The sequence below is a fragment of the Anolis carolinensis genome, chromosome 6 (genome assembly GCF_035594765.1).
Source record: "Anolis carolinensis isolate JA03-04 chromosome 6, rAnoCar3.1.pri, whole genome shotgun sequence".
Taxonomy (NCBI): Eukaryota; Metazoa; Chordata; class Lepidosauria; order Squamata; family Dactyloidae; genus Anolis; species Anolis carolinensis.
The window spans coordinates 18,428,539-18,445,193 of record NC_085846.1 but is presented as its reverse complement, the minus strand read 5'-3'; the positions used below and the strand labels follow the sequence as shown (position 1 = coordinate 18,445,193).

The following is a 16,655-nucleotide window of genomic DNA, read 5'->3' as shown; positions in this document are numbered from 1 at the left end:
AGGTGGAAGTACTGCAGTGCAGAAAATAAAAGGGAATGACGAAACCTCAAAGCAAGCAGGTTAAAAAAAATGGCGCCCACGCCCTCAAGAGCCAGTTGTGACGTCACACACAGGCGCGAGAAAGATTTCCGGTTTTGAAGAAAGAAAGACTATCTCTATCGCTCTACCATTGGTTTAAAAATGGGAGAGACCCGGATGTAATCATCAGGAAAGAGTGCCGGCCATTGGGGCGGCAGGCTCGTGAGTCGTGAAAAGCTATGCGCGTGCGCAGTGGGAATTTTTTTTACCCCCGTCTTGTTTTGTAGGCCCAGCCGGGTTGAGCGCGTGGAAGAGGTACGGTTAATGGGGGGATTTGGGGGGAAGAGGAGACAAAGGGGTTGTGGTCACAACACACGGGGGATTTGGAGGATTTGTTGCTTACTTTGGACTTGAAACTCTTCAATGGCCAGACTTGTTTCAGCCAGGTTGCATCAGACATTCCCTTCCTTCCTTCCTTCCTTCTAAGCCAGGCCTAGGCAAACTTGGGCCCTCCAGGTGTTTTGGGCTTCTACTCCCACATTCCTAACAGCCTCAGGCCCTTTCCTTTCCCCCCTCAGCCGCTTAAGCGGCTTGAACAGCCCAGTTTATGAGGAGAGCTTGTTTGCCACCTTCAGACATTTTTCTTGTTGATAGCTTGAATGGTTGTCTGTATACTTCATGCAAATAGTGCTCAAACTTTTGTACAGTGGCACTTTTTTCATGTGCCATTAAGGTAATGCTCAAGATCCTGCAAGGTAGGCTCCGGCAATACATGGAGGGAAAGTTGCCAGATGTACAATCTGGGTTTAGAAAAGGTAGAGAAACGAGTGACCCAATTGCCAGTATCTGCTGGAGTTTTAGAAAAACAACTATTTCTGTTTTATTGACTCTTCTAAAGCCTTTGACTGTGTGGCTCATAATAAATTGTTGCAATTTGTTATGATTGTTACACGTCTTTCCCTAGCTTTTAATTGATTATGTCTACCTCACAGCCCTGATTACTGTACTGAACTCCTTCATGTTGATTGATATTGTAGCTGTGTTCATTTTAGATGTAACTGTTTTTACTGCTGTTTTATGATATTGTTTTATTATGTTTATTTGTTCATGCCGTTGTATGTTGTTTTGACAACTGACTGTTTTGTACATGCTGGAAAGTGCCCTGAGTCCTCTCGAGGACATATATAAATACAGGACTAGCTGTGCCTGGCCACGCGTTGCTGTGGCGAAGTATGGTGGTATGGGAAATAAAGTATTGAGGAATTGGTGGTAGTTAAGGTAAAGGGTAAAGGTTTTCCCCTGACATTAAGTCCATTATAAATGGGTTATATAGCTGTGTGGAAGGGCCTTGAGTCTACACTGCCATATAACCCAGTTAAAATCAGATAATCTGTATTTTATAGGCAGTGTGTAAGAGGCCTAAGTGAGGCCTAACTCTGCCTGTCTCCTGGGCTGAGTGGTTGCTAGGAGACCAAGTGGGCGGAGCTTAGCCTTCTAACTGGCAGCAATTGAATAAAAACAATTATTCCTCTCCCTCTAATTAGGACTTTATTTTTCTTTTCTTTTTATTGTATGAACGTAGAGGCATGGATGAGGGGTTTTGCTGCCAAGTTTAGTGTTTCTGGGATGTGTAGTTTTGTTGTTTTGTCCTAGGCCGAAATTTCATTACCCTTTTATATATATAGATTGTTGTTGTTGTTGTTATTATTATTTTTGGTGATATGGGAATACCAAGTCACCTTTTCAAAATGGAATTAGTCAGACTCACTAAAACAGATCAGCATACTGCTGAATCTTTATTTCATATTTTTTGCCAACAATATTTGGATATATATACAGTATATTTATCTATAGTGTTTTTACACTATGACATTTGTGTAGCAACTGAAGAAAGCCATTCAGTTCAATATATATGTCAAAATGTGTTGGGCTTTTGACAGAATAGAATAGTTACCAGAGCTTTTGAAAGAATAAAATACAGACCATGAATAAACATGTGGGAATGAGGCTCCTTTCCATGTGGATTGCACTATGTGCTTTTCAGTAGCTATTATTGATTTTACTTGTGAAGTGACATGTGCAATTAGGGCACTATATAATGCAAATAGGGGCATGTGTACATCCTTTTGCTTAGAAACTTAAGTTACAGGAGGGCATAAGATACAGAGAGAAGTATATGTTGAAAACCATTGAAGTTAGAACAACCTTTTCCAATCGGATGCCCTCCAGCTATGTCGGATTATAAATTCTATTCTCTATGTAAAGATTATAGCTATTGTAGTCTGGGACACCTGAACAGCAGTGGATTGGGGAAGGCAGAGGTACATTATTGACAAGGATTAGAGAGATCTGGATTGTAGTCCTATGAAGGTCTCTAGGTAAAGGTAAAGGTTTCCCCCTGACTCTGGGGGTTGGTTTGATAAATGTGTAGATAAATAACAAAAAGGCAGCCCAGAAGTGAGGGAAGTAAAATCAGAAAATCAGCATATAGGATGCAGTAGAGCAAAAGTGTGGAATCAGTGACTTTCTAGATGCTGTTAGACTTCAGTTCTCATTGGCTTTGCTAACATTGTGTGTTCAGGAATGGTGGTAGCTGTCGCCACATAACATGTGAGAGCTGCAGATTCCACCCATACAAATAAGATGTATGGAAAAGTATATGTTGAAAACTTGATGGTTGAGAAAAAATTAATACCATTGAATTTGTTTAGTTTTGAAGCAGGATGACAATAAAGGGTTGATGACAGAGCATACATAACCACTGGTGTGAAAACATGCGTTTTCAAATATGTGAAATTGTCATTAAGTTTACTGAAAAACTTATTTTTCCCTTGTCATCCAGGTTCAAGAGTGCATATAAATAACCGCAACCATGTCACGTTTCTTTACAACTGGCTCAGACAGTGAGTCAGAATCATCACTCTCTGGGGATGAACTAGTAGCAAAGCCTGTTGGAGGCAACTTTGGGAAACAGTAAGTATTTGGGGGAGGATTAGAGGGGAAAGGAAAGATCAGAGTATCCAAGGAAGAGAATCAGCAAAAGAAAGCTATAGAATTTCTCAATCTGTTTTGCTTTCCTTGTAGGCCTCTGCTGTTGAGTGAAGATGAGGAAGATACAAAGAGAGTTGTGCGCAGTGCAAAGGACAAAAGGTGAGGCTTGCTTAGTTAGCTTCCTGATTACCAGAGGTCTGGGGAAAGTATTTGGGATATTTGGAAAAATATCCCATCTTGTAGAATAGCCTTTGAGCAGCTTCTTTCCTTTGGCTTGTCTCTTCCTTTGCTTTTGGCCATCCCAGTTGTATTTCTTCTATTCCATGGTTTAACATTCTTCCTTTTCTTTGTGCCAGATTTGAGGAGCTTACCAACTTGATCAAAACAATTCGGAATGCAATGAAGATCCGGGATGTCACCAAATGCCTAGAGGAATTTGAATTGCTGGGCAAGGCTTATGGGAAAGCCAAGAGCATTGTTGACAAGGAGGGGGTGCCCCACTTCTACATTCGCATCCTGGCAGACCTGGAAGATTACCTCAATGAGGTATTTGCTAGTGGAGGTGGCAGTCAGGGGTTTTTGGGTCCTAATAGGTAAGCCAGGGAACGAAGTGGCCATTCTGTGTCACATGGCTGAGCAACTGCAGAAGAGATGAGAAACAATTTGGATGCCAGAGGTGGCATCAAGTCATTTCAGTTCCTTTGGATGATTTCTGGAATTTGAGACATAATACTAATCCTGGCAATGTTCAAGGGAAATTTTCATCTCAGAAAATGACTGGGTAGATCTGGGATCTCTTCAGTTCCAGGAATCATTGGGGAGTAACAGGCTTGGAGGTCTCCAGGCCACACTTTCCTCATCTCACCTCATGTGCTTTCGGTTTAAGGGACAAATAGCCATGTATTGTCTATAATCCTGTTTCCCTTATCCCCCCCCCCTCCTTGTTACAGTTATGGGAGGACAAAGAAGGTAAGAAAAAAATGAACAAGAACAATGCTAAAGCACTGAGCACTCTCCGCCAGAAGATCCGAAAGTACAACCGGGATTATGAGACACAGATCACATCCTACCGCCAGGTATTGACATATTATGGCATAGAGGACATTCGGGGAGGCAGTTAAGAATTCTTTTGCACCTGGGAATGTGATCAAGTTCTTGGGAGTCATTAAGAAGTTGTGTGGATTTTCTCTTTGTGTTAAAACTGAAGATCAGAACCAAAGAGAGGCATAAAGATGTCAAGCTTATGAAAGAATTGAAACATCTGTCTTTGCTTTCTTCCTTCTTCAGAACCCTGAGCAGTCAGCTGATGAAGATGAGGATAAGAAAAGTGACGATTCAGAGGGTGAGTGGCAATGAAGACTTTCCATTCTAGCTAAACCCTCTTGTTATTTTGGTGTGTAAAATCTATTCTCTGTATTACTTTTTCCTCAATCCACCTTGGTTTCAGGATCTTCCTCTTCAGATGGTGATGATGATGATGAGGGAATGAGCGCAGCAGCTTTCCTGAAGAAAAAGGAAGGAGCTGGTGAGGGCCGTGGCAAGTTCCTCAAAAAGATAGAGGTGAGAATTCTGGGAAGAAGAGTGTCTTGAACTTTTGGCTCTTCTTTTATGTGTTGTCTAGAAGGATATGAGTGTTGGGCACTTCATGGGTTCATTTGAGTTCAGAGAGGCATTAAAACTAAGACTGAGAATTGGAATTGAACAACCTTTGTCTTCAAGGACAGATTTCCTATGAAAAGCTGATCAATAAATGAACTTTCTTGTCATGTAGCTTGCTATTGTGTATGTTTTCTTTGTCCCTGACAGGATGAGGATGAGGATGAGGAGGACTCTGATGATGATGAAGAATGGGGCTCATCAGATTCAGAAACAGACTCTGAGTCAGATGAAGATGAGAGCAAATACACCTCCCTGGCTTCCAAATTTCTTAAAAAGTAAGCTGGGAAATACAGGGAACAGCCTCTGTTGACAAGGTGGGAAGTGCTTGTGTTGATGCAATATTTCTTATCTCTGTATGATTTATTATCATTTCTTGGGCTGGTAGGGCAATGTTAAAGGAGATTAAATCCAACAAGTACTGTTGCTTTTTCTCCCTCTAGGGCCTGGGCAGTTGAGATGGCAGGAGGAAGGCTTTCATCTTCTTACAGGGCTAAGCCTGGTGGAATGGTGTCTTCCTTTCTTCTCATATGTATTTTCTTTCTTAAACAGAACTGGCACTGAGGAGGACAAGAAAGGTTTGGAGAAGAAAAGGGAAGAGAAAGCCAAGAAAAAGCAGGACCGCAAATCCAAGAAATATGAAGATGATGAGGATGACAACGAGGGTGGCGAGTGGGAGAAAGTCAAGGGAGGCGTTCCATTGGTCAAGGTGAGGCTGGTTCTTACTCTCTACCCTGGCAACCAAAGTGGAATGAACAGGAAGATTTTCAGCACATTTTTTCTGCCCTTCTTTGCCCATGTATACCTTGAGCTTATTTAGTTTCTCCTTCGACAGGAAAAGCCAAAAATGTTTGCTAAAGGCACAGAGATCAATCATGCTGTAGTTGTGAAGAAGCTCAATGAGATCCTCCAGGCCCGTGGGAAGAAGGGCACTGATAGGTAAGCCAGCAAGCGGTGATTTAGTACAAGAAGGATGGGTAGACATGAATCATTACCCTTCACAGAATTCCATTTTGCTTGTTGACTCCTTTGTGTTGTTACTGCCTTCTCAGAAGGTGCCACAGAAAATAATTTACAGGCATTCTTTGTTGGTGTCATCATCAAATGATAGAGCATACGTAATCACAAAATATTGTACTAAATCTTTCCCGGTCTTTTTTTTTTTCCTTTTTCTTTGGTTGGGATGAGGCAGTAATTAAGTTAGATACATGTGTTTCACCCTTTCCCCCTCCCAAAAAAAGTCTCCTGGTAACTTTTTTCCCTCATGTGGACATTTACATATTGGTTACATTTATATCTTACTTTCACCTTAATCAACTTAAGTTCTACTCTCTCCAGTTTATCCTCATAACAATCAAATAAGGTAGACAAGGCAGAGTGACTAATTCAGGGTCACCCAGTGAGCTTCATTTTAAAGTGAGGACTACAATGTGCAGGCCTTCCATGGCTAAATCATGCTGACTCTGAGTCTAATGTAATAAAACCAACCTCAATGACCTCCCAAGTTCATGCATGCACTTCTTATCTTCCTTGTGAATGATTTTGCTTTTGCTTTAGATCACTCACAGCTTTTCCCTATTGTCTAAGCTACAAAAATGTGGTTAAACTGTTTTAAACAACCCAGTTTGAAATGATGATATTTATTATGTTTGTTTAAGTACTTATTTTTCAGATAGTTATAAGTTTATATGGATTTTGTTTTACTTCTTGTTTTGATTTGGTTTGTCTGTCTGTTTGTTTTTTAATTATGGCACTGAATGTTTGCCACTTTTTGTTTGGTAACTGCCCTGAGTCCCCCCGGGGAGCTAGAGCAGGCTATAAATAAAGTAGTATTGTTGTTATTATTATTAATGAAACTGGTTTGCTTAAACAACCCATAGTTATTATCAAACTATTTGGATTCTTATGGATTTAAGATTGATGCTGCCCTCCTTTGTCATACTGTGGGTACTACACAGATACCACAAGCAAAAGCAAAGAAACTATGGTCACAAAGTAATGAGTGTAAGTAGGTTTTATTTAAATAATCTTGTATCCTGCTTGACCTCCCATCAGAGCCATAAACAAGGGTAGTTAGGTAATTCTTGCTTGGATTTGGCAGTGTGAAACATAAATACTCTGACAAGGCAGAAAGCTGCATTTTATGTATCCAGTCCATAAAGTATTGTGGAAAGTCTATTCCCATCACCTGTGTTTTAAAACTGCTGTGCTAATACCAGGCGATTGAACTCCAACCCTTTGGCATGCCAAGGAGATCTGAGATCTGGCACTTACCCTAAAGGTTGCTGTCATGTAGGTCTTTAGAGCATCTCATGGTGCCTCATTCAGGCTTTTATGTATTTCTATTTTTGGCTATTTCCAGGTGAAATGAAAATGAAGGAATTTCCACATGGATTAAGAAATCTAAGCACAAGGCAGTTGCGCAATCCACTAAGAAATCTGTCAAAGTATCTCTGATTTCCCCCAGTACATTATTAAAGCTCTCTTTCATCCTTTTCTTTACAGGGCAGCACAGATCGATCTCTTTCATCTCCTGGTTGGAATCGCAGCAGAAAATAACCTGGGCATTGCTATTGATGTAAAGATCAAGTTCAACATTGTTGCCTCATTGTATGATTACAACCCCAACTTGGCTACATATATGAAGGTAAGGAGCTAGGAGGGAAGAAAGATTTCTTGTGGATGTAAATATGTGAGGGGCAGTGTATGGGGGGTGCCCTTCAAAATAGCACATGGCGCTTTTTCTTGTGTTGGTTGTAGGGCAGGGATGGGAAAACGGATTCTCAGGATTTATTTATTTTTTTACAATTGCAATTGATATAATTCATTGCCATTCACCATGCTAGTTAGGAATTTTGGGAATAGGAGGTCAAATCATCTAGAGGACTAAAGATCTCCAACCGCTCCCATATGACTTGTGACCTTGGGTTACTGGTAGGTTTCTTCCCATAACCCCTTGGAAAGATAATGATTTTCTTTTTGCTATTCCTCTGCCCTTCCATATAGCCGGAGATGTGGAAGAAATGCCTGGATTGTATTGATGAGCTTCTAGACATCCTATTTGCTAATCCCAACATTTTCATTGGGGAGAATATTGCAGAAGACTCAGAGAACCTGTCCAACAGTGAACAGGTGAGTGTTGCTGGCGAGACACCTGTACCTGCTTCCCATCTTCAGGCCTTCTAGACCCAGGGCAGGGAAGTCTGTGGGGTCAGGAAGAAACAAGGGGAGAGATGAGTGCACCTGTGCTGCTGTTTTTCTTTCTGGTACTTCTCAGATCAGTTCCCATCATTTTCAGCCAGTATAAGTGATGGAAATATTCTAGAGTCGTAGATGGCAGCAGGTTGAGTGAAACTAGTATATGACTAATGATTTTTACATTTATATGTTCACATGGGCAGCCTTATCGTGTGCGAGGCTGCATTCTGACCTTGGTGGAGCGAATGGATGAGGAATTCACCAAGATCATGCAGAACACAGACCCTCATTCCCAAGGTGAGTATGAACACATCACAGGAAAGGAGGTCTTGGAGTGAAGAATGTTGAGATTGGTTGAAGGCTGAATCTGCTAAGGGACTTGACATAGGGTTGACTGCATATTTTCATACTTTACTTTTGGATGCGTAAGACTACTTTCTGGTCCCCTATCATCGCCACCAATATTCAAGCAGATACAGATTTTTCTCAGAATTGTGTCTGTCAGGGAAAACCACCATCCCTGCTTGTACAGATGTCTATAAATGTATGTTACATTTCCACCAGAATATGTGGACCATCTAAAGGATGAGGCCCGAGTCTGTAAGATCATACAACGTGTCCAGACGTACCTTCAGGACAAGGGGACCACAGAAGAGATATGCCGCATCTACCTGCGCTGCATTCTCCACACCTACTACAAATTTGACTACAAGGCTCACCAACGGCAGCAAGGTCCAGCAGGAGATAGCAAGGTAGAGCAGCTTCTGAGACAGTGAAGTTCCTTCTTTATCCTTGGCAGGAGTAAATTTCCAGAGCAGTTTCACTTTGTAATGTACCGCTGTGGACTTTGTGGAGAGTAAATATTGTTTCATCCTAAACTGTAGACCATGTAGGAATCTGCATTGTACTTGATATCCATCCATCCAGTCCAGTACGTGCTTATTGTTATTCTTAGGCTCTTTGAATAAATGACTATCTCAGGTCTGGCTGCAGCTTTTGTTTCAAAGGAGATTATGGAACTCTGCTATTTTGTGACTCAAGACTATACTGCAGGCTACACGTACATTCTGTTTTGTGTTTTATGTCTCTTAGTTTTTTACATTGTATTCCTTGTTTTCTTGCAGTCTGAACAAGACCAGGCTGAGAACGAAGCTGAAGACTCAGCTGTGCAAATGCAACGCCTCTGCAAATTTATCTATGCCAAGGACCGGACGGACCGAATCCGTACTTGCGCCATTCTCTGTCACATTTATCACCATGCCTTGCATGACCGCTGGTACCAGGCCCGGGACTTGATGCTCATGAGTCACCTCCAGGACAACATCCAGCATGCTGACCCACCAGTGCAGGTTAGAAAGCAAGAACTGGAATAGAAAGAAGATTCAGGGATGTTCAGGCACAGTAGAACAAAACAAATCCTCAGAGCAGTGAGTGCCTGGTTCCAAGTTGACTCCTTAGAATCAGGAAATCCTGAGCTGTCTTAGTGGAAATTGATGGTCTATAATCTGGAATGGGATGGTCTATAATCTGGAATGGGACATAGATCTTGCAGTCCTCCATTGAGAGAATGTGCACAGCCAGTGATGCCGATTCTATGTGGTTGATAATGGGGCTTTTGTAGTTTCATGCTGTGTTCTGTTCTTCCTGGCGACACATTCACTGCTGCTCACAGCCGCTACCTTCTAAGCGGAAATTAAAGCTTGCCTGACAGTTTTAACGGAATGAATGGTTTAAGACTAAAGAGTTTATTGGAGTTCTTCCCACCCCATTAGGAATAAAGAGGAAGAATTAGTTGGCAGACAAAAGTCCTTCCCCCATTGGCCGATCTGTCTTCCTGTCATTGTCTTCATATTACTTTTCTTGTTAGACTGCTACCTTTCGGGGCACACCTCTTTTTGAGCAAATGGCATGTCCTACATTTTGGTTGTTCTCCAATGAACATGGAGAGAGACAAGATGTCTCCTGTGAGTTAGCTAATTAGATAGCTAGGCCCTGTTTTACTTTCCTATTTAGTAATGTAATTCTTTGAACAAATTATTCTATAAATTTTTAAAGCCTGGCTCTGCTCCTGAATTGCTTAATATCAGTTGCTTGATTGCTGATACTAGAAGCTTCTCATCTGCTGAATTGTTGTTGCTGCTTTACCATTTTAAATGTTTTTTTCTGTCCTATCATCTGGCTTCAGAATCCAACTGCTAGTCTAGTTCCAGATCACATTGTAGATGGGGAGACTCGATTAAGGAAGCTGTGACCATGAATTTGAAAGATAAGAACAGGACTGTTAATGATAGGGTGTCTTGGAGGTTCAGAGGACTGTCATAAATCAAAGCTGACTTGACAAATAACAAGGGCCATTCCTTTCTGTATATGGAATAGCAAGGAAATTCCCATTTTAGATTGTAGGTTATCTATCGGTGGAGGTAGTGACACTAAGTCCCACCTCCATTAACAAAACATGTGACTTCTTTGCAGATCTTGTATAACCGGACGATGGTGCAGCTGGGGATCTGTGCTTTCCGCCAGGGCATGATCAAGGATGCTCACAATGCACTGTTGGACATCCAGTCGAGTGGACGAGCTAAGGAGCTGCTGGGGCAGGGCCTGCTGATGCGTAGCATGCAGGAGCGCAACCAGGAGCAGGAGAAGATTGAGAAGCGCCGCCAGGTCCCCTTCCACATGCACATCAACCTGGAGCTCCTGGAGTGTGTCTACCTGGTATCAGCCATGCTACTTGAGATCCCCTACATGGCTGCCCATGAGTTTGATGCCCGACGACGCATGATCAGCAAGCAGTTCCACCACCAGCTACGTGTGGGCGAGCGCCAGCCTCTGCTTGGTGAGCAGACCTGGAATGAGCCTGTTTTTTTATTCATGATTTCCATTTTTGGCCATTCTTTCCCAACCAGGACACATGCTGGCTGGGGGTGATGGGGTTGCAGCTTAACTTGGCTGGAAAATGCCATGTTAGGGAAGGCTGCTGTGTGCCATATTCCTATTGTGACATAATAGGCTGGCTGACTTTATATCAAGAGCCATAGTCTGAAGGTGGCCATAGGTTTAGTTTCAAGAATCCTTGTGTCCTTTGGATGCAGATATCAGTCTTTTCAAGGCATCTCCAAGGCAGTGTGCACTTGTGCAGACAGAGTAGCCCAGTTCTGTAATATGTGTGTGTGACTGAAACCCTGTCCAGGTTGGCCTCACAACCCTAAGACTCCTATTACTTACTTTGCCCTTTTGATTGCAAAGTCCCTTCCTTGATTTCATATTCTCATTTTTGGATAAACGGATATGTTTGTTGGGTTCATTGTGGTAGTGTGTGCCCTTTCCTTGTTACTTACACAAGCCAACGAAGTCAAACTTTTTGTAATCATCAGAAATAAGAGTAGCACAATTCAAATCAATTTTATGCTAATTCAAATATGTCTTTATTTTTCCCCATCATCTCAACTTTTAAAAATATGACAAATGGTACATTACAACATACTGTAAAGTCTGCACATTTCACACTATATTTGTGTAACACAAGCCAACAATTTATTTTTTTAACAGATGTAGGTCATTCTTCTGGATCTACAATATGCTGAATTTGGATCTGTGATTATTTTTTCTTTATCATGTGTAGTTTTAGTGATGGGGCTAATTGAATAATGAATGCATTTATGTACTGATATCAATAGAATCTAATTATTCACAAGCCAACAAGTCTTTTTCATCAGATAGGTCATTCCTATAGGTTTTTTTTCTGCTGAATTCAGATCTGTGTTTATTTTTTCTCTATCATGTGTAGTTTCTGCAATGAGGCTAATTGAATAATGAATGCATTTATGCACTGAACTCAATAGAATCTAATTGATATCAGTGCGTAAGTGCATTAATTATTCAATTAGCCTCATCGCAAAACTACACGAAATAGAGAAAAAATAAACACAGATCTGAATTAGTGCAGAAAACTCTATAAGAAGGACCTAAAATTATATCTGATGAAAAATGCTTGTTAACTTGTATTATTAATTATTAACACACTTAGAGATGGTGAATGTGGATGTCCCTTGTGATCTCTTCCAACTCTATGATTCTATGAAGATTCAGTTCTCTGGCTTTTTTCTGCCCGTGTGAGGGAACTTTTAAGGGCTGTTCAGTTCACCTATCTTTTCTTTCAGTAAGATTGAGAATGTCTTCTCCTATTTTATATCTTCTCCCCATATTCCCCTCGCCTCAGGCCCCCCAGAATCTATGAGGGAGCATGTAGTAGCAGCTTCCAAGGCTATGAAGATGGGCGACTGGAAGACCTGTCATCGTTTCATTGTCAATGAGAAAATGAATGGGAAAGTTTGGGACCTCTTCCCTGAGGCGGATAAAGTGCGCAGCATGCTCGTCCGGTCAGTGACAAGGGAAACTAGGGGAGAGTTGGGCAATAGAACCAGGAGTTCTTTTAAAGCAGGGAGCTGGAGCTGAATGGTCGAAAATGGATGTATAGAGAAAGAAAAAATGAACAGTTCCTGTGAAAATGGGAATCTTCCTTCTGTTGAATCAGATTATTGGCTAATCTAGCTCAGAATTCTCTGTTCTGGAAGAGTTGAGGAGTGAATGTGACAAACATGACTGTGTGCAATTGGTTGTCACAGAGTTTGAATTGTGGGAGAATAGAAGGACTAATCTGGGCCGTGTACCTGACTCTTGTGGCCCTTTGGGCTCTAAATCTATCCCTTGTTTTCTCCCAACAGAAAAATCCAGGAGGAGTCTCTCCGAACCTATCTCTTCACTTACAGTAGTGTCTACGACTCCATCAGGTAATATGCTAAGAGGTGGATGAGTGGACTGGTCTCTTAATTCTGGTGTCTCTTTAATTAGTCTGGCCTTCTATTTAAAGTATGAGGTGCAGGTTACTTTATGGACAAAGTATAAATGGCTGCAAGTCCCTAAGAGTGGGTGAGCCATTGGTTGTTTTATCCTCTCAACAACCATCTGGCAGGAATGTTTTATTCAGCAAATTCATTTGCTGTGTTTAATGCAGAGTCTTCTTGTACTACAATGATGCCTGGTTTACACCTTCTCTGTTCCCTATTCTCTCCTCCCCTAAAAATCTCTCTCTCTTCCTAGCATGGAGATTCTGTCTGATATGTTTGAGCTGGATCTACCCACAGTGCATAGTATCATTAGCAAGATGATCATCAATGAAGAGCTGATGGTAAGAGGCCCTTTTGTGCAAGATGTGGTGCTGGGTAATGAAGGTATAGATATGTGGACATGGGTTTCTAGGGACGGGAGGTGGAATGATAAGAGAAAATGGGTCTGTTCTTGCACAGACTAATGAAAAAATAAATATGATCATCACTATTATGTTTTTGAAACTTCAGAACAAATGGTCAGTGGAAAGGTTAGGGAGACTTGAGTTTGATTAAACATTTTAAGAAAAAGTTCAGAGACGTTTTGGCATGAATAAAAAAAGGGATTTTGTTCTTCTAGGTCAGACCTGCACAACCTGTGGCCTCCCAGGTGTTTTGGACTTCAGTTCCCAGAATTTCTGACAAGGGGACAATCTGGCTAGGGCTTCTGGGAGGTGGAGTCCCAAACATCTGAGGGCTGCATATTGTGCTGGCCCATTCTGGGTGGTTGGAACATGCATAGCCGAGTCTTCCTTGCAGGGTTTATCAGATCTTCTCAATCTCTCTTCCCCAGGCCTCCTTAGACCAGCCAACTCAGACCGTTGTGATGCATCGGACTGAGCCTACGTCCCTCCAGAACCTGGCATTGCAGTTGGCTGAGAAGCTGGGCAGTCTTGTGGAGAACAATGAGAGGGTCTTTGACCAGAAACAAGGCACCTATGGAGGCTATTTCCGAGGTGAGAGGCCACTCCAGATATTAGTTCCTTGCTCACTTGCACCCTTCATTCTGTCATTTAGAATATACTAGCTGTGCCCAGCCACGCATTGCTGTGGCTTATGGGAATCATGAACAGCACTGAATAGCCTTGCTGCTTGCAAGCCTGGCTGCTTTCTACCTTGTGGAATTCTTGGTTGGCCAGGTTGAATAGTAATGTATAGTCTTGGTGTGGCAAGTATAAATGCTGCAATTAGTCACCTTGATTAGCATTTAATGGCCTTGCAGTTTCAAAGCCTGGCTGCTTCCTGGCTGGGGTAATCCTTTGTTGGGAGATGTTAGCTGGCCCTGGTTGTTTCCTTTCTGGAATTCCCTGTTTTCAGAGTGTTGCTCTTTATTTCCTATCCTGATTTTAGAGATTATATTCTGTATTAGTATACCACAGTAATTATTATATATTATATTTATAATCTTATATTATCTGCTTAGATCTGGATTCTATGAGGCCCCTTCTACACAGCTGTATAAAATCCACACTGAACTGGATTATATGGCAGTGTGAACTCAAGATAATCCAGTTCTAAGCAGCGTTGCTGTGGCATAGGAAGCAGCCTGGCTTTGAATCTGCAAGGCTTTCGGTATTAATCAAGCTGGCAACAAAGGGGTTTATATATCTGTGGAATGTCCAGTGTGGGGGAAAGAACTCTTGTGTGCTTGAGGCAGATGTGAATGTTGAAATCGATCTCCTTGATTAGCATTGAATACCCTTGCAGCTTCGAGGTCTGGCTACTTACTACCTGGAGGAATCCTTTATTGGGAGATGTTAGCTGGCTCTGATTGTTTCTTGTCTGTAATTCCCATTTTGGGTCCTCTAGGTGTTTTGGACTTCAACTCCCACAGTTCCTACCAGCCTCACGCCCCTGCCTTTCCCCCCTGGGCCTGAGACTGTTAGGAATTGTGGGAGGTGAAGTCCAAAACACCTGGAGGGCCCAAGTTTGCCCATACCTGTTGTAGATGCACCCTGGTTCTCCCTCCCGCAAACCAGAGGCCGGGGACCTTTAATGAGGAAGAGCCGCCGCCGCTCCACCTCCTTCCCCTGGGTTTCGGGGTGGCTGGGTCCATGCCTCGGGAAGAGAGAGATGACCTGAAGTGCTGGCCTTTCCTCATCGCCTGGATAGAGACGCAAAGGAGGCTGAAAGAGGAAATATACAGAGCAAGCTGTAGTGTCATTTTGGTTTTTGGGGATTTTAAATTATTTCCTGTTTATATTTTTATGGTTTTTTTTGATGGAAAGACATATTTTGGATGATTATGTCTTTTGTGTCCAAATTTGGTGTGATTGGGTTCAGTGGCTTTGTTGTTTACTCCAAAATGAAATGAACATAACATTTATTTATATATATATAGATAGGCAGACTTGGAGAGAAGCAGGTATGGCTGCTGCTTGAGAAATAAATCCATAAGTTTACATTTCTGTTAAAATGGGGAAAGTGCTTTTCATGACTGGAACACAATCTGAAAATCTTCTCAGCAATTTCCTTTAATCAGATGATGCTTCTAGCTGTCAGGAAGTTGAAACTGCTTTCATCATTTCATTTACCGGATTAAAATCTTCTTTAGTTCAAACATTTCTCCCTCCATATGACCTAGCATTAGATAATCTCTTCTCCTGTCCCCAATTTTTGTGATGTCTGATGAGTGGCTTTCGCTGCAAAAATTATCAACTGCTATAGCAAAAGCATCAGCATTCAATTGCTTTCTGTGTCCCTATCCAATTTCACCCATAATCTACCTAACAAAATGCATTTCTGGTGTATTTTGCTGGCCATGTTCCTCATAAATTTCTGTCTCTCACAGATCAAAAGGATGGCTACCGTAAAAATGAAGGAGGCTACATGCGGCGTGGAGGCTATCGGCAGCAAGAACGACAAAGTAACTACTGATAGGCCCTCTCCCCCCTACAAAAGAAATTCCAAATATTGTATTCCAATTTCCATGTTTAAAACACATCAAATAAAGTATTGGTTTGAAAGGAGACACAGTGTCGTATTCTTGGGAGTTCCAAGGAGAGGCTTAGGAAAGAGCACTGAATCTATCAGGGAAAGATTTGCAGACCTAAGTGGGCTTATTGAATCTGTAGTCATCAGCTTTTTGCCATTAGCTTTGAAAAGGGAGAGGGAATATACCTCAAGATGAAAGGGCATTAGGGAAATTGTGGTATTTTAAATGCCACAGATATTCAGATTCCCATCCAGTTTGATCACTGTTGTGGTTTGATAAGAGTAGTCATCCTGAAACATGTGGAGGCTGGAAGATCTCCCACTCATAAAGATGGAGATACTAAATGAAGGTTCTTGTTCAATCTCTTAAGAAGCAGACACCAGGGCCCAGCAACTGTTGCATAGATCTCATGAAGCAGAAGCTGGGGAAGAGGGACAGCAAGGTTTTGTTGGGCACAGCCTGCCCTGTGTCCATTCCTACAAGCTAGTCTGTGCCTTTCATGAGGCGGTTGTGTCTCCCATCACCTGTCGTTAAAAAAAGTTCAACTACTTTTATACATACTGCACTACCTGTGGCTCTCCAGGTGTTTGGGACTCCCAACTTCCAGAAGCCCTAGCCCAAGCATGGGCAAACTTTGGTCCTCAATGTGTTTTGGACTTCAACTCTCAGAAATCCCTGTTAGTAATTGTGGAAGTTGAAGTCCAAAACATCTAGACAGCCAAAGTTTGCCCATGCCTGCCCTAGCCACAGGTTGTGTAGGTCATATAGCATGGGGAAAGCTACATGATTTATTTCTTTTTTAATCTCAAGCTGCAAAACATTTTGAGGCAGCCCTGACAACGTTGCCACAACAAGAGAATGTAGATATTAGGCGTCAGTATTGGCCAGAAGTGAATGACTAGGAAAAGGACCTGCATAATATTACCTCTTCACTGTTGTTGTCCTTAGGAAGTGAAAGCTTCTACTCACAG

General features: G+C 41.9%; 1 protein-coding gene across 1 annotated transcript; it reads left to right on the top strand.

The window, feature by feature from the left end:
• The first annotated feature begins 186 nt into the window (after positions 1–186).
• Positions 187–15,720, top strand: LOC100555291 (eukaryotic translation initiation factor 3 subunit C). Its single transcript, XM_003225276.4, has 21 exons — positions 187–333; positions 2,861–2,991; positions 3,103–3,168; positions 3,366–3,555; positions 3,960–4,085; positions 4,297–4,351; positions 4,457–4,569; positions 4,816–4,943; positions 5,218–5,374; positions 5,501–5,604; positions 7,171–7,312; positions 7,672–7,797; positions 8,067–8,160; positions 8,428–8,615; positions 8,988–9,212; positions 10,336–10,699; positions 12,083–12,242; positions 12,588–12,653; positions 12,964–13,051; positions 13,543–13,705; positions 15,541–15,720. Exons 2-21 carry the CDS (start codon positions 2,891–2,893, stop codon positions 15,624–15,626), a joined length of 2,742 nt encoding a protein of 913 aa, XP_003225324.1. The 5' UTR covers positions 187–333; positions 2,861–2,890; the 3' UTR covers positions 15,627–15,720.
• The last annotated feature ends 935 nt before the right edge of the window (positions 15,721–16,655 follow it).